The following is a 26,560-nucleotide window of genomic DNA, read 5'->3' as shown; positions in this document are numbered from 1 at the left end:
CCCGCCGGTCCATTACGACTCACGAAATAAACACACGGCTGGCAAACAAAAAAAAACGCGTGGAGCATACGGCAAGCCAGAAAAGGCAAAATATAGCTCGTAGAGGCAAAACAGTGCAAAAGAACAAGGACCAAGAAAGGGTTCGTTCAACACGAGCGCTGGCTTTCAAATGAGTTTTAATTGGAGGAACATCACAATTCGCAATTACCCCGCAAGCTATACAAGGCAAGACAACTCATGACGACACCGATTACTAGATACGAGGCAACTAATATTAACACTGTTAACAGTTCCAATAACCTAATGAAATTTTCTTATCCATGAAGGCGATTGAAGGGTAACGGACACAGTTCTGTATTCTGTGGGCGTCAATGGTTTCACGTGTAACCTGATCGTGGTGGCAGTAAACAATGCTCGTTCGATGAAGTGTGTCGTGGCAAATACGTCACGCTGTTAAAACGGAAAACTATAAATTAAAAGCGCCATACATTAAAGAGAGACTGTCTTGAAAAGAAATTTTGGATTTAGTTATGGAATGTTCGTTTGGTTGACACTCGAAACGGTACGTCACCTCTGTGACGTGTGCTGCACGATTTTGCTGGTATTCCGCTCTCGATGAGTGAGATGGGTCTTCAGTTTTAGAGAGCAGCTCCTAAACGCCCGTTTGTGCGTTAAACGGCGTCGCTTGGGCTCTCTGCTGCGTGACAGTCGACTTCCCAAAGTCATACTGGGGCTAGAAGGACCTTTTTCTCTTTCCTTCCTGATATTTATTCAACGTAGACATGAGAGTGATTCAATGCGGACAGAAAAAGGATTTGCAAAGAGATCCTATAGAGGCGTCAGGTCAGTGAAGGAATCGTGTTACGCTATGTAATATAGCATCATAAAAGAGTAAAGTAGCAACCAGTAGTCACACAATGCTTAATGCGCCCCGAGTGAGTGGTATTGCGTCCCCCCGTGTAGAAAGCTCAGTCATAATTTTTGATCGTCATCAGCCTCATACAACACCAACCAAGTGCGCAGAACACATTGGAGATGAGTAGCAGGCATCTCGCTTCTCCACAGAGAGAAGAAAAATGGCGTAGTCAGTGGTGTCATATACCTCACAAAAATGACAATTTATAGCGCAGCCAGTTCTTTGCGGAAAGTGACAACTTGAAACACAGTTGGCGTTACCCATACAAGAAAGTGCGCTCAGAAGGCGCATGAGGCATTGTTGCAATCGTAGGCAAATTTTTATTCAACCACAGTACAATGGCGCACTTTATAAGCGACCCACGAAAGGATGGGTGGCGATGGTGGTGATGACGTTGCTACAGATGGTGTCAGCCTGGTAGATTTGATTGGCAATTGCGCCACTCGAGCATCTCTTTCCTGTTATGTGAAGTGCTGCTTAGATGATGAATTCAGACGAATGACACAACACCAAGGAAACCTTGTGCACTATAGCATTTCGTTCATTCGCTTTCGCTCGTCTTATATAATTGCATAGATAATAAAATGTGGTGTGTACGATCACACCAGACAGTGTGAAAATCAACTCAAAAGTGTGAAACAACACCTCCAGTGAGCCCGTGTCTTCAAGATATCAAGCAATTAATTGAAATGTGTGCCAAACTACTTGTTTAAGAACTTAACGATGCCCGAACCTAATGCAACCGAGCGTGCGCTTACACATTCGCAGCCCATTACCTCATGTATATGGAACGCCTCAACCACCTCTCCCTTTTTTTTCTGTTACTTATCACGTGTGCTAGTTTTGTTGCCATCTGAAAACATGGTGTGCATGTTATGTTTTCCCAATGACTTGAGGCGCTCTCATGCCATAGTTAAAAGAATTTTGGGCATTTCCTGCCTTCCGGCTGTGTGGGCTATGGCAGAGACAGCCTCGGAAGCGCCCGTGTCTGCCATAGCGCAATTAGTGCTGCAGTACGTGTAAATGAATTCAAATAAATAAATAAATAAATAAATAAATAAATAAATAAATAAATAAATAAATAAACCACGCACCTTTTGAAAACGCACTGTTCACTGCTCTCGTGGGAAAACCCTCTTTTTTCTCACTTAGTTCGTTTTTTTTTCTTGTAAAGAAAAAAAACTCTTACAGGACCGGACGCCGCGACCTGTATTTCCCGTGTAATTGCAAAGCACAGGATCTGCAAGACAGAGCAGTATGCTCCATTCAAAGTTGAAAAAAAAAAGCGCGCAGATGGGGCAGTATGTAAGGGCACTTGTTCGCCATCAACAACAGAGGCACGTTTCATTGCTATCTTAGAAGACCATCGCTCTTTGCAGAGGCGAAAAATGAATGCGAAAACGCCCTTTCCTGGCAACGGCGAAGAGGCAAGTACCTCCCACGTAATTTGCAGTACAGGCTTTGCGCAAGACCGGAAAGCGACTAAGCTGGAATTTGTTCGTTACTTGGCTCCCTGGGTGCTGCTATCAAAGCCGCGCAGGCGCCCCTGTCTTCGTTAGTGACTGCGCGTCGCTTTCGTGTCGCGCGAGGAGCAAAAGTATATACTCCTCGTGTGTGTGGGGGGGGGGGGCGGAGCTGTTGTTAGAAGAAGAAAAGATTGATTGATTGATATGTGGGGTTTAACGTCCCAAAACCACCATATGATTATGAGACGCCGTAGTGGAGGGCTCCGGAAATTTCGACCACCTGGGGTTCTTTAACGTGCACCCAAATCTGAGCACACGGGCCTACAACATTTCCGCCTCCATCGGAAATGCAGCCGCCGCAGCTGGGATTCGAACCCGTGACCTGCTGGTCAGCAGCCGAGTACCTTAGCCACTAGACCACCGCGGCGGGGCAGAAGAAGAAAAGGAGGCACTTATTTGTGTAGCCCTTAAGGGAGCACGACGCACTGCCTTATAACCCTTGTCTCCTCACACACACGCGCGCTCTTAATCTCTTTCTCACTTCCTCTCACACACTCTTTCACCATCTCTGTGTGTCACTTTCACTCACCCACTCACTCACTCACTCACTCCTTACAATAACTTACTCCTTACACTTACTCACTTCTTACATTCAGTGTAAGCAAACGCACGCAAACACACACACAGGCACGTTTATATAGGGCTGCCTTTGGTGGCTGCTTTGCGCCAAATTGGCTACATTATGTCCCCATTTGACGGCAAAAGCCTCTTGATGCATACATCGCTGCTTTATGGCTGCTCGCTATTTTCTGTTATGGCGCACTATATAATCAATTTTCTAATTATTTTCAAATGAAATGCAATGTTTAGACTATTTTCTACCACGTGAGGCAACATGTGCGCGCGTCCTCCCGTTACAGTAGGTTGGCGAGCATCGAGGCACACCAATGCAACGCTGGGCGTGAATTGGTGACAAAGGCCTGGCTAGTACGCTGCTCACAGTGCTCGCCATCTACGCTAACGCTACGCGCAAGTTTCAAATTTTGATGTGCAGCGCGTGTATTCGTGGAAGCTTGACAAAAACGGAACTCCGAAACAAAATGACTGGTTGATAAACTTGGTTAGTCTTCTTTTTGTGCTGATGCCTCACTACACCAGTAAGTTCATATACAAACGAATTTTCAGTTTCCGAAGCTGAAGTAGCTCTACGTTAACTCCACTATTAACATTCGGTCAAAGTAGTAAAACAAAAGAAGAGAAACAGTTTCAACATTCATTGTTCCTAATGTCTTCTTAGTTGAAGTGTCACAAAATTACACTGTATCTAACAAGAACTCTTTCTCGTCTGCATGAACTATACGGTGGCGAACAAGACTTATTTATTTATTTATTTATTTATTTATTTATTTATTTATTTATTTATTTATTTATTTATTTATTTATTACTTATCTGCAATGAAGACAAAGAGGAAAGAAACAGTGTGTGAGTGAGTGGAATAACTTTATAATGTCCACAATAGACGTGTGTTGACTCAGCGTCACCTGGCTAGGCCCGCTCGGGGACGGTCAGGTTTAACCCGACCGCTTTCGCGTGCGCCCTCTGGACGGCCAGGATTTGAGAAGTGAAATCCTGAGCCTTAATCAGCTCCTTCATTTCTTCTTGGTGAAAAGAGGGACCAGCGAAGACACAGCCCCATAGGACACGCTCTAAATTGACGTAACTGCCACACAAGGGGCAACCCGGGCTCTAGAACCGTTCTTTTTTTCGATGTTGTCTCTTCTACTTGTGAGACATTATTTATTGTTCAATTGGAAAACCTACCAACAACGGAGCCTCTATTCTGTTTGGCTACAAGTTTGGCGACAAAATTAGTTGGAATGGTTACTTTGACTACTTCTATTGCTTGAATTTTAACTTTTTCAGATCGACCCCATGGCCACACTTTCGCGTGCACACTCGCACGTACACAGGCGTGCAAACACAAACACCGCACGCAGTGCTTCATTCGGTGTGGAATCTTGGTGCTCGGGTTTCAGACATCGCAAGAGATCGACTTGAGTGAATTCCACAGAAAGACCAGCGGTAACAGTTGGAGATCATGCATCCAATCGGATGCGGGAGCCGCGCGATGCTTATCGCACACCGCGGTTGTACCAGTCACGTGGTTGTCGCAAGTGTTTTGCTCGTCAAACGAAATGGAGGAACATAACTGCCGCTACCGTTGCTTTGCAAACGGAAACTTATTTACGACGCAACGGGTTATGTTCGCGAACCTTTTGTTTTTGTGTTTTTTTTTCAATGATGGCGTGCGTAACCGTGCGGGCACATAAACGTGGTGCTCGGCAAAGCGATGATACTGTTATCCATTGATAAATTCTCTGGGAAGGAAGCAACAAAAGGGAGAAGGCAGGGACGTTAACCAGAAAGACATCCCGTTGGCTACCCTACTCTGGGGGATTAGGGAAGGGGACAAGAAAGACCAGAAAGAGGGAAGAAAGGGAAAAGAAAAAAAATGGTGGGGGAGAGACTGAGAGTAATTTCACTGCAGCGTGTATAGCTCCACCGCATGTCAGAGGCGTTCACACAAGCCCGTCTTTCTCAGGAAACACAGCTGGGCTTTCACTGCCTTAAAAATACATATTTAGACTAACCCTCGCCTCTGTAGCAATCAAACTCTAATGGGTTTTTAAACCATATAGGCAGCATGTAATTGCGCTAGTTTGGTATTTTGGCATTTTGACGGAACCGCCACAGTGGTCTTGTGGTTACGACGCTCGAGTGCTGGCCCGAAGGTCGCGGGAGAGAATGCCAGTCGAGACTGCCGCACTTAAATGGAGCCAAAATGCTATAGGCCGGCGTACTTTGATTTAGGTACGAATTTTAGATGGTTACGGAGCCCTCCACTACGGCAACCCTAGCCGCTCCATACTGTAGTTCTGAGACCTAAAACGTCAACAGTTATCGTCTTGCATTTTGTCTGACAACGGCCACAATCTAGGTATAGGAAAGCTGTTTCTCTGGAGACCAATGTAAGGACGAAGCGTGTATCGAGATGTGTGAGTGTGCCTGCGTGTTTGTCATGCAGGGAAGAGTGAATCTCTCCGGCTGTCTCTCGCTGCACCATGCAGTATTGAGAAAAAAAAAATGATGCCAGGCGAGAGTGAACAAATTCATTGTTAACAAGTGAGCGCTAATTAGACTCAGGCTTGCTTCTTTCATAAGGGTTTTGTCTTCAATTGTTTAAAATGAACGATATCTATGCATGCATGGCGGCTTAGGATAGAAAGCTGAGCGAGTTGATGTGAAATCACGCTTATAATCGTGCAGCGCGTATACGTATAATATGAAGTATACGAGTGCGCACCATATGCGCTGAGACAATGCCAACCGTGGATGCTCATGGCATAAGTGTTCAGAAAATCTTAGGTATTCGCCTATCTTTCTGTCTTTCTTTCGGTTCTACCATCCACCTCTCAAAGTGAAAAATGGCATGGGGGAGAAAACAATGCAGCACATGCTTAATATTTTGGTTACGCCACCTTGTCTTTGCCTTTATGTAGCAAAGAAATGGTAATAATGATAATAATTACTATTAAGTTTAAGGAACCTAGTTCGAGTGCTACTTGGTGGTTTAATTCGTTAAATGTGTACCGAATTAGTTCTCGCGGACTATAGGTAGGAACAAGATAGACAGAGGAGAAGGTTGGTGTGGAGCAAGTCACTTAATGGCGGCAAGCCATTTGTAAGTTTAAAATATCGCGGGAACATGCACATCTATCATCGTTGCTAAAGGTGTCACGAAAAATTCTTGCTTTGCTTTGGTAATGTGTTGTTTATAATCTTGACTTCGCTGCGCCGTTTCAGTGACATCCGAATAACAAGCTGATTGGGCACCTGTTTACTAGAAGTGCATAAGTGTACGCGTTTTCAGGTGTCGCGCGAATCCATCATCACCAGCCGTCGCCAGTGACTCCTTCTGCGAATCGTGAGCGTTGCCCGTGCTCCTGTCATTGTGGTTGATTTTTCTATGTCGTGCGTATGCTTATCATTCGTCTAAGACTTTCCTGTGGTTCTGCTTGCGCTTATGCGTTGTTTCTTAATTAAGTTCAGGGACACTTTTTTTAGTGGCGATTAATTTTCTTTTTTGCGTTCTTCTTTATTCGTTCTATTGTACATGTGTTTTGCAGTAGAGATGTTGTGGCACCTCGGCTATTTTAATTCTCAGTGCCTTACGTAGAAGAGAATTCGCCCCGCCGCGGTGGTCTAGTGGCTAAGGTACTCGGCTGCTGACCCGCAGGTCGCGGGTTCAAATCCCGGCTGCGGCCGCTGCATTTCCGATCGAGGCGGAAATGTTGTAGGCCCGTGTGCTCAGATTTGGGTGCACGTTAAAGAACCCCAGGTGGTGGAAATTTCCGGAGCCCTCCACTACGGCGTCTCTCATAATCATATGCTGGTTTGGGGACGTTAAACCCCACAAATCAATCAATCAATCAATCAATCAATCAGTAGAAGAGAATTCGACGATAAAACGAAGTATATTAATAAAAAATAGCTAGAAATCAATGCAGATATTAACACGAAAGGAAAAGTTTTTGACGGTTGACGGATACACTCTTCTCTTCAAGCTGTGTCCACAGTTCAAATCGCATGGCATTTCGCCGTGTCAATAATAATAATAATAATAATAATAATAATAATAATAATAATAATAATAATAATAATAATAATAATCTTTATTGTCATCTTGAGTTGTACAAAACAAATAACAGGCCTGTCAAAGCCAGACGGTGGCTTGGAGGACTTGGCCCGGCACATCGGCAAATGAGAGATGACATACATATTAAAAAACTTTTCATGTAAACAATCACAGAAAGTATACTTGTAACTCATTTACGCTAGAATTAAACACAATAACAATCAAGAATCAAATTAGCGGAAGCAATACTACCTAAACAGCAGAAGTGTGAATATAAGCATTGAAAAATTTTAAACAGATTATACCCAGTATGCGAGAAACTATGAAAGAAAAAAATAATAATGCGATAACTGATGCAGCATTAAAGAGACCTTAGGCACTTTCGTAGACTGCGTTTAGTCGTTGCCGAAAAAACACTGTCGGGGATGTCATTAAAAACAGTAGGGACATATACCTTTCTAGTAGCTTTGCCATATCGTGTTTTGACGAATGGTACAGAAAAGCGGGAAGTTTTTCTTAATATACGAGGGGCAATGCATTCGTTTTTGAACTGAGAGACCCAGAAATGCCGTAATACAACAGTTTGGTTAAAGGACGCTTTGAAAGACGGTAGGCGAAGTAGAGAAAATAAATTTACATTGTCTGTTGAGGAACGGCTGTACACAATGGATTTCAAGATACTTTTTTAAAATATATTCAACCCGACGTTGCCATCGCAATAATAACAATAATAACAATTGTTATTCTTTTTGTGAATGCCTTGTCATTGTATTATTGTATTTGCCCCTCCTGCATGGGCCAGCATATTGTCCTGCAGTATCGATAAATAAATAAATAAATAAATAAATAAATAAATAAATAAATAAATAAATGACATCAATCACATAGAACTTATTGGTTTATTTGTGCATTCCGTGAAGAATCGGCGTACATTGTTCGTGCACGGACATCCAGGCCCTTTAACGCTATTACGTTGATATTACACGATGGATACTTAATACGAACAAATACCTGATCGTTGGTAAGTATATAGCGCAGTCAGTCAGCGGCCCTATTCGTCAGCCGAGGAACTTAGCACTCATTTGCGCAGCTTTTATCTTACGATACGTGTCCTTAACGCTTTACTTTTTGTGTTCAAGATAACTCGATAAATTTACTCGACCAAAAGCCACGAAAGCGCCGTTCGCCTCAAAGCAGTATAGGGAAGGCTTTGAGAAAGCAAAATCCTCTGCGCGTGGGCTCAGCGAGTGTCCTAGGTCGCAATCTACCCCGGTTGCGGCCAACTCGTGCCCCAGAATGTGCAGCGAGTTCAGGCAGACGCGAGATCCCGTACCTTTTCCTTCTTCGATGGTTCTTGTTTCTGGGATGTCGGCCTGCTTGCGGGCTTACTATAGCACGTGTCCTAGCAAACCATGTGGTATTTAGGAAGGAGGTAAAAATGGAAATAAAAAAAGAGAGAAAAAAGAAGGAAGAAGTAACCAAATATTTCTGATCACTTTTCTATAGTTTCACATTCTTTTATTCGTGCGAGTTTTTCTTTCTTTTTATGGTAGTCTTATTCGACACTACTATCACGTTAATAGGAGTCGGCTCTAATCTGGCCGATCTTTCCCTGTTGTTTTGCCATTTTAAATAAAAATAAATAAATAAATTAGGGGCCCCTAAGCTTTGCCTTTAGGAGTTTAACGCGATAGAGATATTCTGTCTCCAGTGTTTACTTCAAACATTTTGTGCATGAAATATTTTCTAACTTGCTACGCAACCACTCAGTGGCCTTATGAAAATAGGCGCAGTACTGTGTGACCCTCTTGTAGTGGGTGACTGGCTTTAAAGCATGAAGTGATCAGGATAATTGCATGTTCTGACGCCTGATGACAACGTACGCTTGTACCACGCATTATTACTGCTACAGATCATGTTGTATTGTGATGCATGTCTAAAAGACCCGTGTCTTTGCAAAGCATGAAATTTATTAGGGGCGAAGCTCCTTAGGGCGTGGGCTGTGCGTCCCCTGTAGCCTGTATGTAGCCACCTCTAGTTTAGTTCTTGCAGGGTTCACTAGATGGCGGTACCGTCCCCTGTAGGTAACCACCTCTAGTTTAGTTCTTGCAGTGTTCACTAGATGGCGGTACCGTCTCCTGTATGTACTTCCTACCTAGCGCCACATAAAGGCGCTAGGTAGGAAGTCTGTCACAACGCAACAACATATTCTAGATGAAGGAGGAAATCAATTGGAAGGGTACGAAGCGCTAGGTTACATCCAAAAGGTAACAGCCGATTCGTTTCAAAAGAGCGTCCAGGGGATCTCCCCGGTGAGTAAAAGTGTGGCGGAGAAAGCAACAGAGGAAGAGCTAGTACTTGATAATTTCAACTGGAAAAAGGCCGAAGGAAAAATTCCAAAGCGCACTGCCGCGGGTTTAGATGGGATTCCCGTTAGCCTCATTAACGAACTAGGACATAACACTAAAGAAGCATTGTTAAAAGCAGTAGAAAAAAGCTTAAAGGACGGACAAATACCGGACAGTTGGCGACAAAGTAGAATGAACTTAATCTATAAAGGCAAGGGAGAAAAGGACAAGATTCGCTCGTATAGACCACTAACCATTACATCGGTACTATACAGGTTGGCGATGCAAGCAGTAAAAATGAAAATAGAAACATGGGCCGAACATAACGATATTTTGGGAGAACTTCAGAACGGATTTCGAGTCGGCAGGCGGTTAGACGATAACCTGTTTGTTCTCACTCAGTGTATAGAAATATCTAAAATAGAGAATAGGCCCTTGTACGTGGCTTTTCTAGACATCACTGGGGCATACGACAACGTTAATCAGGAAATTTTGTGGGATATATTGAAAGGAATGGGCATGGGCGACGACTGTATACAGCTTTTGAGGGAGATATACCGAGAAAATACAGTTTGCATAGAGTGGGAAGGAATGCGTAGCAAAGAGAACGTTGAGGTTAGCAAGGGTCTGAGACAGGGATGTCCTTTGTCCCCGCTGTTATTCATGCTGTACATGGTGAGTATGGAAAAAGCGCTAGAAGGTAGCAACATTGGTTTTAATCTGTCACACAAACAGGGCGGCATGATGATTGAGCAGAAGCTTCCAGGTTTATTTTATGCGGACGATATCGTCTTATTTGCGGACAGTCGAGATGATATACAGCAGCTGGCGAATATATGCGGAAGGGAAGGTGAAGCTCTTGGACTAGGATTCAGTGTAACGAAGTGTGGATTGATGGTATTCAATGATCCCTGTGATCAGACGGTGTCCATACAAGGCCAAGAAATACCGAGGGTAAGTGAATACAAGTACCTTGGAGTATGGGTAAATGAGAGTGATAGATACATGGAGGTACAGGAAAAAGCCTCGGCAGCAAAAGGAAAGAGGAATGCGGCAATAATGAAGCACAGAGCGTTGTGGGGATACAATAGGTATGAGGTGCTTCGAGGTCTGTGGAAGGGTGTAATGGTTCCAGGGCTTACTTTTGGGAACTCAGTGGTGTGCATGAGGGCAGAGGTGCAATCGGGAATGAATGTAAATCAAAGGACTGAGGGACGCCTCGCGTTGGGTGCTCACGGGAAGACGACAAACGAGGCTGTAAAGGGCGATATGGGGTGGGCAGGTTTTGAGGCGAGGGAAGCGCAGAGCAAAATAAGGTTCGAAGAAAGGCTAAGAAATATGAAGGAGAGTAGATGGGCAGAGAAGGTGTTCCGTTATTTGTATAGGAAGAGCGTGGACACACAGTGGAGAAAAAGAACTAGAAGACTCACTAGTAAATATACGGCTGGTATTGTAAGCCATATGTCAACAAAGAGCGTTAAGGGAAAAGTCAGGGAGGCGGAGAGGATTTACTGGATGGCAGCTATGGAGAAAAAACCGGCTTTGAGTAACTACCGAAAGGGCAAAAATGAAATAAGGAGGGAGGCATTTTACGATAATTCAAGGGGAAGCGCTTTACTGTTTGAAGCGAGATCGGGTTGCCTTAGAACGCGTAGTTATAAAGCAAGATTCAGTAAAGAAGAAGAACAATGCACATGCTGCGGGAAAGATAAGGAAACGGCGGAGCATGTTCTGATTGAATGTGGAGATATCCACCCAGGTGTACGTTTGGGCACGAGCCTACAGGAAGCCTTGGGTTTTAGGGACAACAATGGAAAGCTGAACACACCCGCGATTGAAATAAGTAAGAGACGGTTAGAGTATTGGTGGCAGAAAATTAGAGAGAAAGGACAAAAATAAATATTGGAAAAATAAAATATGGACAGTGTGCCGTAAATGGCAGAGAACTTAAGCTGAAAATTTACCTTTTTTTCCATTAAGATAGAATTTATCGAAGTAGAGGCGTTAGGCCAACATCAAAAAAGAAAAAAAGGTTTTTTTTTTGTCGAGCCTGGTGGCATACTTGTCACCACCCCGTTATAAAGGGGACGCTCATAGCATCCATCCTTCCATCCATGTAGCCACCTCTCGTTTAGTTCTTGTAGTGTTTACTAGATGGTGGTACTTGTAGCTGATGATGAAAAGATGCAAGATGTTATAAACTAGAAAGCGGTACTTGTAGTTGATGAAAGACGCGAGATCTTATAAAATAGGAATGATGCCACATATGGCGCGTGTCATTGGTTGAAGGCAATCGTTCGATTTAGTGCGGCGACGTACGCTAGGGGGGAGCGATGTAATAAAATCGAGTGGGCAAAATGTGCAGAGGATTCATGGTTTACCAGGTTTACCTTCGGAGCTTCGCCCACTCATCATCATTCTCACTTCGTGGATATGGCGGAATTTTTTTCACTGCATTTCCAAGCAGAGGAACGTATTTTCACTGTATTCACAAACATAAGTGTGGCTGTGTGCTAGAATATCCGCTTTCACGCAAACGACTCGGATTAGATTCCCATTCTGAGTCAGAATATTTTAGTCTTTATTTTATTTGCATAGTTCCCGACTTTTTGATCATGCATAAGATGATGATTTTTCGCTCACAACTCTTGACACCGACGCCGACACCGGAATTTCCGCGAAGCGAGCTCTGTAACGCGTTCGCGTTAATAAAAAAAGCAAGTGAGTGACGGGAGGGGGAAGGCGCTGAATAGCAGGATCGCTAACATCTCCATTTGTTAGCGGTGTTTCGAAGTGAATAAAAGATAGATAGATAGATAGATAGATAGATAGATAGATAGATAGATAGATAGATAGACAGACAGACAGACAGACAGACAGACAGACAGACAGACAGACAGACAGACAGATAGACAGATAGATAGATAGATAGATATAGATAGATAGATAGATAGATAGATAGATAGATAGATAGATAGATAGATAGATAGATAGATAGATAGATAGATAGATAGATAGATAGATAGATAGATAGATAGATAGATAGATAGATAGATAGATAGATAGATAGTGGACTCCCGAAATTTCGTCCGCCTAGAGTACGTTACGCGTGCATGCCTAAATCTATAGCTATATACACGGGCCTCCAGCATTTTACCTATATCGGAACGCGACCACGGCAGGCGAGGTCATCGAACTCGCGAATTTCGAATCCGTAGCCCAGCGTACGACACAAAATACAGTCCAGTTACAATGCGCCAGAATTCGCATGAAACGAAGACACATGGGGATATGCACATGAAAAATGCTGAGAACTAAGTCTGCACGTAGGATCAATTGACAAACAGCACTGAAATTTACACAAAGTCGTCACAGGGACATGAATAACGGCGTTCAAAATTTGTTTCGTGGTGTTCCGCCTGGGGTGTGACTCATGCTCCAGGGACTGCGACCTGTCTTCACATTCGCTTCATCATCATGTGTCCCGATTGCCGAATCACCTAATGACGGGCAATTTAAGATCTTCACTCAACTGCAGTGCTCTGGCAATCGGGGATTAATATTGGGCTCACTGTAGCGATCGGGCCGGTGTAGAGGCTTGTAGAAAGAAGTATACGTGAGCGAGCTTACGTCCGGGATGTCTCACAAAAGAATCGTTGCAATAGAACGCGCCGGTGAGGTCATTCGGACCTCCGTCGACGTTTCGGGCCTGCGGAGAGCAAATAGAGCGTGAAGCGTCTTGGCGTCGGTCCGCAGACATTAAAAGCTGACTCATCGCGAAGCAATGCGGGAGGACTGCTAAGACTACGTGAGACATAGAGGTCGTAAACATAAGTCGCATGGTCCTTTACGCATTTGCCTTTCGCGACCGTATGATGAAAGCCATCTTACTTTTTTTCCCCTTCTCAGTCGATTGTACTGATCCCGCCCGAAAGCTTTTCTCACTTAACGGTGGTTTAACAAACCGGAAGCTTTTTGCACCTCCAGTGGCTTCGTATTGCCTCCGAGGTCGGCACACATTTTGACCATGTGACGCTGTTTTTTTTTTTGATAATGACGTCACGTGTTCACCGTAATGACGTCATCATATGATTATCATATGCTTGCATCACTCTTGTTTGTGCCATCAACGGCCACTCATTGCGTCTGATTAGTGATTCCGCCGTAATAATATTTAAATATGTTGTGCGAAAGACAGTTTGACGATGTCCATCTTGTTGACAAGGGAAAAAATTATATCTAGCGGCCGTAGATATAAGCTCTTTTATACCTGCATCTCTGCGATCAAAGATGCAGGTATAAAAAATTGCTACAAACACTGGGAACTATCATGCGTAAAAACTCGGCAACGTCTTTCCTCGTTTTTTTTGTGTTTGTGCTGCTTATAGGCTTGAGATTGTTCACGTGGGTTACCAACTAGACCAAATGCCCAACCCATGTGACTAAAAGAAAACATGCTTCTTGAGTATAAACTGACAAAATAACAGATATAAAGCGGGCAATACTGTTTTCTCATCGTATAGTATCGCGAAAGTATTGCACACGCTGTAAACACCAAAATGACCTGACCAAAATTATCTGCAATATCTTACCAAAATGAGTTGCTTTTTCAGGCGCAGTTGCATTGTCACCGCACCCAATGTCGTGCGGCTGGGAGCCGAGGAAACTGCTGTAGTCTTCAACCAAGGACCACCGAGGGAGGTCACGTTAACGCTACAAGATCACCCAGCACGAATACACACCCTCTTCCGAGACACCATCAGCCTCGGCACAGGTAAGATGGCGTGCTGGTACACCGCATCAACCTGCGTAACAGCCGCAGTTGTCTAAATTGATTGATATGTGGGGTTTAACGTCCCAAAACCACCATATAATTATGAAAGACGACGTAGTGGAGGGCTCCGGAAATTTCGACCACCTGGGGTACTTTAACGTGCGCCCAAATTTGAGCACACGGGCCTACAACATTTCCGCCTCCATCGGAAATGCAGCCGCCGCAGCCGGGATTCGATCCGCCGACCTGCGGGTCAGCAGCCGAGTACCTTAGCCGCTAGACCACCGCAGTGGGGCGCGGTTGTCCAAAAACTTCCGCGAGAAGAGTCAGTTTGCTGCGGCGACATTAGCTGCCGAGAGCCCATATATGACCGAATTAATTAGCTTCCCTTCTGCATAAGCTCCTATTCTCCCACTCTACTCCCCTCTTCCCGACCGCCTTTTATTAACATTATTTGTTCGTGTCTTAAGCCATGCATGTTAGCAGTGACCCACCGTGGTGGATCTGCGGTTAAAGTGCACGACTGAGAACCCGAAGGTCGCGGGCTCGATTCCGTGTGTGGTGGGCGCATTTGGAACAATACGCAGCTGTAGAGGCCCATTTGACGTCAGTGCACGTTGGGGAACTCCAGATGACTGAAATTTCCGGAACCCTCCACTATGGCGTTTCCCCGTAGTCATGTTGCGGTTTTCGGACGTAAAGCTCTGGATATAATTTGTATTAGCCCATATTGGTATAACGCGGCAGTCTTGCTGATGTCTCTGCGGTTCGTATTGAGAGTCGTCGTGTATGATGTATAGAAGACTCATTAAAGAGACACGTTTGCCCTCTGTAGAGACCCAGTACTCTTTAAGGAGAGTAAAAATGATTTCCAAAGAGAGTTAACTTACCTTTTTAATGAGAGCTGAGTGCGCGGCAATGCAGAACAAAAAAAAAAACGACAAAGGACTCCCCTATTTTTTTAGAGTGAGTGATACTACGAAATATCAGTGAAGTCTAATGGCGTGTATATACTTTATTTTCAGTTTAAATTAACTTGCGTAAAATATATGTTGGGTGTTCTGTTCAAGCCGTGATGAAGTAAAGTCGGCTTATCGAAACGTCGTCTCAACACAGCCCTTCTTTTCACACTTTTTTATGTTAACTGTATTGTATGGTTATGAAGCGTCAGAAATACAACACATACTCTAAATAACTATGTATTTTTTTTTCTTGGGCGGAAAGGTTCTGCTTTGAGACGAGAATTCGAACAGGTTCATGTGGGTCACTAGAGGAGCCCTATCAGCAGTCAGGCGGCCTCTGAAGGAGATAGCTGCGAAGTCTTGGGAACCCGATGCCCCAACCAGTGCCGATTTCGAGATAAGCTCCGCGCGTTGAACCACGTGTTTAATAAAACTTGTTGTTGGGCTAGTTGGTTATACATCATATTATTAGAAATTTGGATGCTTTATTGCTCCTATCTGACCTTCTTAAATACATACATCGAAATGCGCAAAGGCACAAACTAACAGAACTGCGCCAGTAGAAAGCCAACATCACGTGAAGTAAATGGCGTCACCACACCACAAGGAACAAGTTAAAAAAGGGGGGTGAACACGAAAAGGCGATATAATCGCTAAACCCTCGCATCAAGGAAAGATATTTCTTGTTGATGCAACACCAAAGAGGGCTCGCTGATACATATATTTTTATTCTTTTCTATATAATATGCTTCTAACAGCAAACGTGCTGATAAATTTGAGCTTCTCCCTAGAATCCTTGTATCAGAGAATCGTGGTTCACACCCACATGCGGCAATATGCGACACAAGATGTGCGTACTTGTCCTCGTTTTTCTTAACCTTTAGCGCATGCTCCCTAAGCCGGTCATTGATAGGAGCAATAAAGCAGTTGGTAGTGAGCGCTGCGTGTCGTGTGTGTTGCTCTGGTGGAAGTGTGAGTGCTTGTGTGAGTGTTTGCGTGAGTCGAGGTTGCGCCAAATTTCTAATAATAAGAACCACGTGTTGCCCGAGCGATGCAGCCGCTCGAAGAGCTTCCGCGATGCTTCGACTCCGCTTGTCGGAGAGCGTTGCACGCAGTTTCGGAAGTCACGTGATAAGATTTTGTGACGTAGCAGGTTCGGCGATCCGAATGGCGGGGGTAGTGCGCGATCCTCGTTATACGATACCAGTTCATACACATTTAGTTGAAAGTGCATGCCTCTGACGTCGCATTCAGTGGCAATTTCTACGGAAAAAAAGTAAACACCGTGACGTCATCGTGTCAAGCGAAAATCGCGATGGTCCTTGAGAATGTGAAGATAAACCATTGTGAATGAGCCCATTGATTGATTGATTTGTGGGGTTTAACGTCCCAAAACCACTATTTGATTATGAGAGACGCCGTAGCGGAGGGCTCCGGAAATTTTGACCACCTGGGGTTCTTTAACGTGTACCCGTGAATGAGCCCATGTAACTAGATAATAACACACGAGAGGGATATCTGGCGCTCGCCTTGGAAAGGTGCTACGCACGACGCCTCAGCCAGCATGGGACCGATAGGTAGCAAACGAAATTGACAAAGCTTCATTCTTTCGGATATCTGGCTTCTCGAGGCATGTCGCCGCTTTGTAGCACGCAGAAGTTGAGCGAAAATTTCAGCAGCCACACTTCACCACCTTCATCATTTTAAACTTTCCAATTCCGATCAGCTCACAATTACCAATAAACTATTTATTTATCGAATACAAATGTGGAAACACAAGAATAAACAAAGTCAAAGAGCATTCGATGCTGCAAGTATACCAGGACTATGCAAATATATGCACTATATATCATTTTAACGGTGGCTCAACGATCGCTAGTAATACTTGTAGGAAAGCCAGCTCAGGTTACGACTTTTTGCCTCGCTTCAACCTGCCTTTGGAAGTTCAAATGTGTTGGACAGAGTTGCTTGTGCCACGTCGCAAGTGTTATTTCGTTGAGCGTGAAGCGGGCCCCACTGCAACAGGATGGGCACGGAAATTTGAGAGGTCTTGTTATTGAAAGGAAGTTCTTCGGTATGGCGACATTTCAGACTGCGCCAGCGTAAGGGTCACGAGAAGATCTTGTGACGCACTCTCGTTAAAGACGCAGTGCGGTGGCGTGGAAACAACATGCGGACACGTCATAGTAGGCGGACGCTAAGAGATAATGTCTCGCTTCGCTCGAATCTGCCGTCACCAATCCGAGGCCATTGTACGCAATAGCAGGAGTAGCGTAATTGGTACAGTGACGTAGCTTGTAGGAAGTCCTATAGTGTCAAAGCAGTTCGCCTTGATCCAGGTTTAGGATAATAAGCACATTTAGATAGGATTCATCTTTCATTGCGTAGTCATGCAGGACACATAGGCGGCGAACAGATCTTCCACAGAGGGTAGAATAAATGATGATACCTGTATAAAAGTTGGAGTATTTTGCCGTAGCCACACATTGTGGCCAAACTGTGTTATCTTCGAAGTGTGCCTCTTATAACACTCAGGGTAGTTTTGACGGCATGACGCTTCACATTGCTAGAAGGAATTCAACTTGGAAAAAGCATAATGACGTCAAGCATTCAGTTTCGCGAAGCAGAGGCGTAATCAGAGAGGTGCGAGGTGGGGCGGGGGGGGGGGGAGTTGTTCCTCTGAGAACTTTCCAATTTGGACGAGTATATACAGTGTGTTCCCAAGTAACACGCAGCGAGATTTAAAAAAAGGGGACTCCGTTACGCGAAGCACACATAGCACTTATTGTTCCCAGCACTACAGTGACCAATACTATTTTATCGTTTACAAGGAATACTTATTAGCTCTAATTAGGTTTTTATCTTGACAAACACTCACTTAAAATGATTAAAATGTCACATGTAGACACATGTAGGCATGATTCAATGATATTAAACTGCGCCATTTTCAGTGGCATGCCAATTAAGTACTCATTTTAATCTGGCCGATAAAGAATTACACGCGAAATATAATGAAGATCACGTACGTGACTACGTTCCTACTCACAAAAATTGGAAGCGCAGTTTTAACTTGCCACCTAGAATGATTTCGTTAGAGGGCGCTGCTTTTTTATGTGCGCTGAATGGTATAATGACGTGTTAGTTTTCAGACTCTACGTGTTTTCTTCATTATAGCAAAAGAAGTGAGCATTGAGCGCTCGCATTGTGACAGAACGAACGAATTTCACAAAACGAACTGATATCTGTGTTACGTAATGATACAAATCTCGCAACATTTCGCGATGCCGAGTATTCGACGCGCCGTGGTGCTATAGTGATTATGGGGCTCGTGTGCTGACCAACAGGTCACGGAATCGAGTCCCGGCGTGGCGGCCTCATTTTTCATGAAGGCATAAATGCTTGAGGCACGTGTACGTAGATTTAGGTTCACGTTAAAGATCTCCAGGAAGATGGGTGATTCCGTACCTCTTCACTACGGCGTCTTTCATAATCATATCGTGGTCTTGGGCCGTTAAAGCCCAACAATCCATATTAAGTACAAGATATTTGTTATGAATGATGCTCTGTTGATTGATTTGATTTATATGTGGGGTTTAATGTCACAAAACCACCAAAGGATTATGAGAGACGCCCTAGTGGAGGGAACCGGAAATTTCGACCACCTGGGGTTCTTTAACGTGCACCCAAATCTGTACACACGGGCCTACAGAACTTCCGCCTCCATCGGAAATGCAGCCGCCACAGCCGGGATACGAACCCGCGACCTGCGGGTCAGTAGCCGAGTACCTTAGTCACTAGACCACCGCGGCGGGGCAATGATGCTCTGTTGATTCTGTATCTATTTCACAGGTGAGTCAAGGCTGGTGCGCATGCCGATCGACCCACAGAAGCTGAGCGCCGACGAGATTCGTTCTGGCCAGCGACGCTACGTGTCCCTGGTGGTCGAGTGCTACGCGCTGTACAAGAAGGAGGCGCGGCTACTCATTAGCGACAAGAGCGGCTACCTCCTGCTGCAGAGTGACAAGCCCATCTACACGCCCAAGCAGACCGGTGAGGGCATCGAGAAGTGGCCTACAGTTTGCTTGCACGCGAGGCCGTATAGACATAGCATGGTTCCAATATGGCAGCAACAGGGCCAGTTGGGCGAGGTGGTTCACGTTCGGGTTTGAAAGTTTGTTTGAGGCGTCTGGGGAAACATCGACAAGAAAAAATGCTCAGCACAGCGCTTGCTCTCATTCCTGAAGCGTTATTAATCGCAAAAAAAAGGTATATAATGCAGGTATACGAGTCCTCGAAAGTGCGCAACAGAGCAGGGTGCAACAGAAAAGTCCTCTATCAGGATCACCAAAAGAATTCTCAGCGTGACTTGCCATTTATTAGCACAAGCACTACGTGTAATGATACACGTACTCTGATCATAGAGCACAATTTTGGATTGGCTGAACACAGTGATGTCTCCTCTTCCGAATGTGATATATTTCTACCATCTGGGGAATCAGCTTATGCTTATGACGAGAAATGATTTCGGTTTCTTGAAACATGAGGTAACATCAGCACTGCTTTTTCGCAGTGAGAAGCATTATTAGTGTTGCTTGACGGCCTTATATATGCCTGCTGTGCCCTAAGAACACTTACACTATGGCCTTGAGTGACAAATATATATATATATATATATATATATATATATATATATATATATATATATATATATATATATATATATATATATATATATATATATATATATATATATATATATATATATATATATATATATATATATATCGTATATAGCGCATATTGTTGTATACATTTTTTTCTAATTAATAAAGCTTCACTTCTGAGTAAGCTCAGTGTTGTCTACTTCTAATAATTCCGATTTCCATCATGGTGGTTTAGATGACGTGAAGGCGGTGTAATTGCGTGGTGATTAACCTACTGCAATGCGATAATGACGTCGCTCGAACGTATATTGGGCCTCTGTGCACAAAAAAAACAACAACAACAAAGGAACCAGCATGCAATGTACTGATAACACTGACGTGGAATCACAAAACTAGCCTCCTGCTATGTTGGTGGTGCTCAAACGACCACCTTCTCGACCTCAGGCAAGACGATAGTTATAGCGCGAGAACAAAACGACGACACAGAGACACGAAGACACGAGCGCTCGTGTCTTCGTGTCCTTCTGGTCTCCGTGTCGTCGTTTTGTTCTCGCGCTGTAACTATCGTCATGCCATACCAACTAGCCCAAGCTGCCACACTTCTGAAGCAAGAGCCGGGCTGGCGCATGCGGTCGATTGTCATTTTGTGCGCATTACACCGTGGTGAAGAAAAAAAAATCGGAGAGTGGGAGGTGTGTGAAGTGTGGGAGGGGGGGGGGGTGTCATGGGCCTGGTGTATTCCCTCTTGGCTACGCCACTGGGCCCGGTGCAGTGGAGGACTTCGGAAAGTCCGACCATCTGGTGTTCTTTATAGGACACTTCCACCGCGCAGTACACAGGTGTCTCGCGTTTCTCCGCCATCGAAATGCAACCGCCACAGCCGGGATTGAACCTTCGACCTTTGGGTCAGCAGCGTAGCACCGCAACCGCTGCATCATCACTGCAGACTTGGTGCAGTTGTTCGCAGTGACTTTACCTGTCGCATCTTGCGGGATCAGTCTGGCATAAAATTTTTCGGATATTGTCAAATCACACGCTTCTAACCACAATAATTCTTTTCTCAGGTGCGATTCTTTAAATGCCCCGATTCGAATGACGTGTGCAAGTTAGTCATGTCTACATAAGCTGTATTTTTTCTGTTTTTTACTATATCGCTTGCCGAGCACTCAATGTACAAATGTCAGGGACTGAGTCAGGTGGACGCTCGCGTTTATAGCCCCGATTTCTTTGGTTTTCTGTAAGAAAATTATCAAATGTACGAATAAAAAGTGTTTTTTCCCTTCTTTTTGCAGTACATTTTCGAATGGTAGCTGTCGGGGAAGATCTTGTGCCCTCTATCGGGGAACTCAAGCTTGAGATCAAGGTATGTATGAACTGGGTTTGCTTTGCTTATTCAATAAAAGTTATTCTGTTCCATCCGCTTTTAAATAGCACCGAAAGAAGAGGAAAGAAAAGTCCACAACTTGCGTGGACTACGTTGTCGGGTATCTCAGCCTGGTGCATGATTTATAAACCTCGTCTATCGGCCCGCTAAGTATATGTGGGTTCTCGAAAACTGGCTCACAAAACATTTACTAGCATTAACTGTGAGGACCTGTCTCCTAACCCCAGCGCAGCCAGTTCGACGAAGTGCAGTTTCTTATTTGGGCTTTATGAATACACAGACGGTTGAAAAAAAGAAACAAGACTTAACACATGATTATTTTTTTATTACGACAGTACTTTCGATATCGTTTGATTTGTTATTAACACTCTTTGATTTGTTATTAACACTCTATTAGCTCGTTTGAAGCGTTCAACTGTGCGAAACATGCGATTACCTGAAGAAAACGACCGCCCTACATTTTTGCCCCACAATTCAATGTCCTTAGTCAACTGACTTTGTTTTGGCCGCTACACACGCAAGAAGCGATTGTCCTTCGAGTTGCAACTCACACCCCGTACTACTTGTTTCTTTTTCTGCAGAACCCTCAAAACATCGTCACGTACCAGACGGTGCTCAGCGCGAAGGACAACGCCTCGGCGACGGGGATGTTCAGCCATTCGTACGCTTTCCCGGAATCTCCGATACTCGGCCAGTGGAAGGCCGTCGTCACTTACGGATCATACGTACGTGAGAACGATGTATTTTTTTTTTGCCTGTTGCCTATTGTAGAGGTGCTGCCTTACTGTTTTAGAAGTCTCGCGAGTTACCTTGTCGTGCCATCGAATCGCAGCTTCCGGTAGTGATATATATTTTTTTCGCTTTCGACTTAAACTTGTGCACGACTTGTTACGATAACGGAGGAGCTCTAAGGTAAAAAAAAAAACGGCTGGACCTTTCCTTTATTTAAAGCAGCATGTTTCACGGGATGTCGATGCACATAATTTAGTGAACTTTGTGAAACTCTTATTAATAGTCAGAGTTGGTAATAAGTGTTAAGTTTGAAGGCTTATGTTGTCCGAGTTACCTCATATAATGCGAAACAGGGAACATGAAAGAGAGAGAGCAAGAAGGAACACAAAAAAAGAAAAAAGAGAAAGAATTGCGTTGTTCCAGATATTTCGGCTTTGTTCCAGAGTTTTTTTTTTAACTTTATACAACCTTTCTTTGCTTACCTATTCTTTCCATCCTCTTTCACACTCTCTCTGTGTAGGGTAGCGAACCGGGTTCACCCAAGTTATAGGGTGAGGGGCTAAGCCCTATCTCTGTAAAATTTTTTATTTTGCTTGTGTACATGCACGCATACAAACGCACACACAGATAAAGTATAATTGAACTGCCCCCCCCCACACACACACATGAAAAATAATCCTGGCTACGTTACTTACCCACGTGAGCCTGTGAATAACCGTCGACATTGTAGTGTTGTTCTTTATTGCTAGCACGAATGTTGAAAACGCCAGTGAAGGCATTTCAACTTCTTAGAAACCTTCATCGGCTTCAACAACAAAGTTGAGAGTGGCACTTAACAACTTAAGAATTTTTCTTATCTCTTTTCAGTTCACGCAACAAACCGAGATAACTTTTGAAGTACAAGAATATGGTACGTTCATTTGTTCTTTCGGACTTCTTTCGCAGTGTCCGCGAGTCTATGGTAGAACTTCATGGAGACCCATTTTATGCGTTAGTCGCGTTACGTCGAATTACTTTTTGTCCTTACTCTCGTGGTTCCAGTGTTGCCCACCTTCTCGGTCACGCTTACCACTCCAAGCGTCATTCTCACAGAACAAGAATTCGTGGAAGGCAAAGTTGAGGCCAAGTGAGTGCCGATGCTATACATACTCGGAAGTTACGTCCTAAATGTGTTTAATGAGCGCGCAAATTAGGTACGCATATCTAGCATTACATCACAAGAAAAAAAGAGGCACCTTTGGTTTTTCTTTCAGATTCCTAACTCATAGCGTTAATGGCTATCTTTAAAGAGACAAGTGACACTCCTTCGCGATCATCATACTCTCTTCGGAGAATCGTTGGTCAAAAGAGAGTTAACGCGTCTCCTTAAAGAGAGTCATTCATATACACTGCATGCTAGGACTCCCGAGAAGAGTAAACCTTACTCTTTTTTCTTAGAGCGTAGAAGTGAAAAAGAGAGCAGAATGGATTAGGAAACAAACCAGGGTTAAGGATATTATAGTTGACATTAAGAAGAGGAAATGAACATGGGCCGGGCATGTCGCACGTAGACAGGTTAACCGCTGGTCATTAAGGGTAACTAACTGGATTGTTAGAGAAGGCAAGCGGGTTAGGAGGAGACGGAAGGTTTAGTGGGCAGATGAGATTGAGAAGTTTGCGGGTATAAATTGCCAGCAGCAAGCACAGGACCGAGTTGACTGGTGCAACATGGCGTTCTGCAGTGGACGTAGACGGGATGATGATGATGATGGTGGTGATGGTGATGATGATGTAGAAGTGAACTTCTGAACAGCCCGTTCTAGATAACGATGCTGAGCCTATATAATAATTTTTTTCATGCAATCCTTTCACCTTGTTACTTAGATAAAATGATCGATATCGAGAGTTGACAAGAGTTCAAAGTTGCACACGTTACTAATGCATGATTGATCACGTAGCGCAAAGCTTGCCACAGGACAAGAAAAGGGACGAGGATGAGCGCTCTCTTTCCCTGTGTTAAATTTTGCACCACGTGATCAGATATCGAGAGGTTATGTTAGTTCTTACCGCAAGGACTGATTTCTATAGTAGATTTTGAGAAGTCTGTTTCAGGCCAGATTTTTTCTTACCCTTTTTTTTATCAAAGATACGTCTACGGAAAGCCAGTTGAAGGTTCGGCAAATTTCCGTTTCAAGATAAGAAACGAAGGTGGCACAGACAGAGAACTTGGTTCGACTGATTTCAAAGAGGTAAGGGAAGTGTAATATTAAGTAGAATTTCCAAGATGTTTTTAGCTTTCTGCAGCATTATAATACCTGTTTGTATGGACGGTGAAATGAAGCGGAAACGCTGGTGTTTTTTTAATCTTAAGTTCTTGGTTGAGAAGGAGCTCGTGGCAATCGTTCATAGCGATGGGTTCCTTAATTAGCCTTCATTCAGAAACTTCGATTTCAAAGAAAAAGGTATTCAGTTTTCACACTTGCGGAGAACAGTGATTATACTTGGTTAAATGTTGCACGTGACCCGAATCAAATGCTTTTTTAAATCTTTATTTAGAAACTGTGTGTAATAAAAGCCGGTGCTTTTGTTGGTCACTACAGGTGAATCGCCGTCCATGTCGCAAGGAATGACCGCAGGAGTAAAGCACAGTGTTTTGTGTGTTTGGTTTCGGCATTTCGTGTGTCTAACGCGTACCTAATCGATATTCTCTCCTTATTGCGGAAGAAAGGCTTAGTACATCAGACGATATATGTCAATGTTGCGTATTACATCACTGCAAATAGCTATCCATATCCATTTGTAAAGAGTTTTCTTTCATTTTCTGCGCTGCCCCCTGCCACTTGAGTAGGGTTTTGTTGGGGGCTGGCACAGCACGAATTGGTGAAAGCAAAGCCTCCGCGATGATGAGATGCTTCGTGACTTTTCCGCCAGGACAAGGGCGCATTTGCCAGGGCGTTTGTTGAAAAGGTGGTTTCTGTCCCATGTTTTGACTCGGTTGGACCTTTCACATCATTTTTGATGGCGCAGGGTGACGGCTACAATGCGCGGACATCCTCTCTGCCCCCTCCCTTTTCGTTAACCGCCCCCACCCTCTTCTGCACCCATATGGGTATTTTGTATTTAAGCTGTATAGTTCAGTATTTCGTTCTACAAAGTAAGACTTCAAAGTTGCTTCATCTTTGTAGTTATATCAGGCATTCCTTCACGACAGTTTACGAACGTGTTGTCTCACACCACCGTTTGTTATATTAACTGCCAACCATTGTTAGCATAACCTCGACTAAACGCAGCTCGTCCACGGCGAAGCGATGTTCCGCATAGCGACCTCCCAGTTCAAGATGCCTCAACGCAAACGCTGGGCTGCCCTGGTGCAAGGCAACCGCCTCGTCGTGGAGGCCGAAGTTCTCGACAAGGCGACAAGCAAGCGAGTCACGGCCGTCGACGAGTCCGCCGTGTTTGCGACATCGCCATACCTGGTCGGCTTTCGTCACACGCCCAAGGACTTCAAACCGGGTACCGTGACGGTCATCGTGGTACGCACAACTTTTATTACCTTGCATATGGGCGCATGTCTTCGGTCTATGTTACTGCTTCGCCGCGGTGGTTCAGTCGCTAAGGTATACTCGAATGCTGACCCGCAGGTCGCGGGATCAAATCCCGGCTGCGGCGGCTGCATTTCCGATGGAGGCGGAAATGTTGTAGGCCCGTGTGCTCATATTTGGGTGCACGTTAAAGGACCCCAGGTGGTCGAAATCTCCGGAGCCCTCCACTATGTGCTGTCTCTCATAATCGTATGGTGGTTTTGGGACGTTAAACCTCGTATATCAATCAATCAATCAATCAATCAATCAATCAATCAATCAATCAATCAATCAATCAATCGCTCTATGTTACGCGACTTTTGCAGAACGTTCATGCGTGCAAAGCTCTGGAAGAGGTGTCGGCAACTTTTTTTAGGTGGGGAGGGGGAGGGAGCATGTTGCACGAAGGCGACACGGCGGTGCCCACACGGCCAATGGGGCGGATCTAATAGTACAAAAGAAACGAGAATTGGTGAATCATAATTAGCACTAGAGAAAAAACTGGCAAGATAAATCATGTCTATTTTCAGGGCGCATGGAAAACGTTTGCAACTTACAAAGTTAAAATGTTACAAAGATAAACTGCTTTTGAATTCAAAAGTACCGCGTCGATCTTCATATGGGGAGTGGAAAGGAAAAGAGTTGTGACGTCATGCCAAGCGCTGCATAATACTGCCACGTTGGCAGCAGGTTGCCGAACCCCGTTGTAGAATTAAGGACATGTAGGACTATATTCATGGGCAACCAAGATAAGTCGATTATGCACTGTCGTTTCTGCGCCTCTCATTAGAGTATATAGGTTTCTATCGTTATTTTTCCTTGTTAATGTTCTCAGTCACCCGTTCTACTTATTGTCCACTTATGTGATTGTTTTCACTACAATGTCTATACACCCTTCTAAACCACTCCATTAAGAAAAAATCCCGATGAGAATGTCAGTATCAGAAAATAAATAAATAAATAAATAAATAAATAAATAAATAAATAAATAAATAAATAAATAAATAAATAAATAAATAAATAAATATACTCTGTCTGGTGTTAAGACATGGAGGAC

The 26,560-nt window shown here is 44.1% G+C and overlaps 1 protein-coding gene across 7 annotated transcripts in view; it reads left to right on the top strand.

The window, feature by feature from the left end:
* The window catches only part of LOC119163486 (complement C3), a 93,943-nt gene that overhangs the window by 4,360 nt on the left and 63,023 nt on the right, over nt 1–26,560 (top strand). For all 7 annotated transcript variants that reach the window (XM_037415489.2, XM_075873166.1, XM_075873165.1 and 4 more), the window contains exons 2-9: nt 14,041–14,201; nt 19,013–19,213; nt 21,120–21,190; nt 21,793–21,936; nt 22,811–22,853; nt 22,985–23,069; nt 24,069–24,171; nt 25,213–25,455. In XM_037415489.2, coding sequence (XP_037271386.2) covers nt 14,041–14,201; nt 19,013–19,213; nt 21,120–21,190; nt 21,793–21,936; nt 22,811–22,853; nt 22,985–23,069; nt 24,069–24,171; nt 25,213–25,455 — 1,051 coding nt within the window. The remainder of the gene's footprint in view (nt 1–14,040; nt 14,202–19,012; nt 19,214–21,119; nt 21,191–21,792; nt 21,937–22,810; nt 22,854–22,984; nt 23,070–24,068; nt 24,172–25,212; nt 25,456–26,560) is intronic.

Source organism: Rhipicephalus microplus, chromosome 9 (genome assembly GCF_043290135.1).
Source record: "Rhipicephalus microplus isolate Deutch F79 chromosome 9, USDA_Rmic, whole genome shotgun sequence".
Taxonomy (NCBI): domain Eukaryota; kingdom Metazoa; phylum Arthropoda; class Arachnida; order Ixodida; family Ixodidae; genus Rhipicephalus; species Rhipicephalus microplus.
The sequence above is the reverse complement of the archived record's forward strand: the minus strand, read 5'-3'. Positions and strand labels throughout refer to the sequence as shown.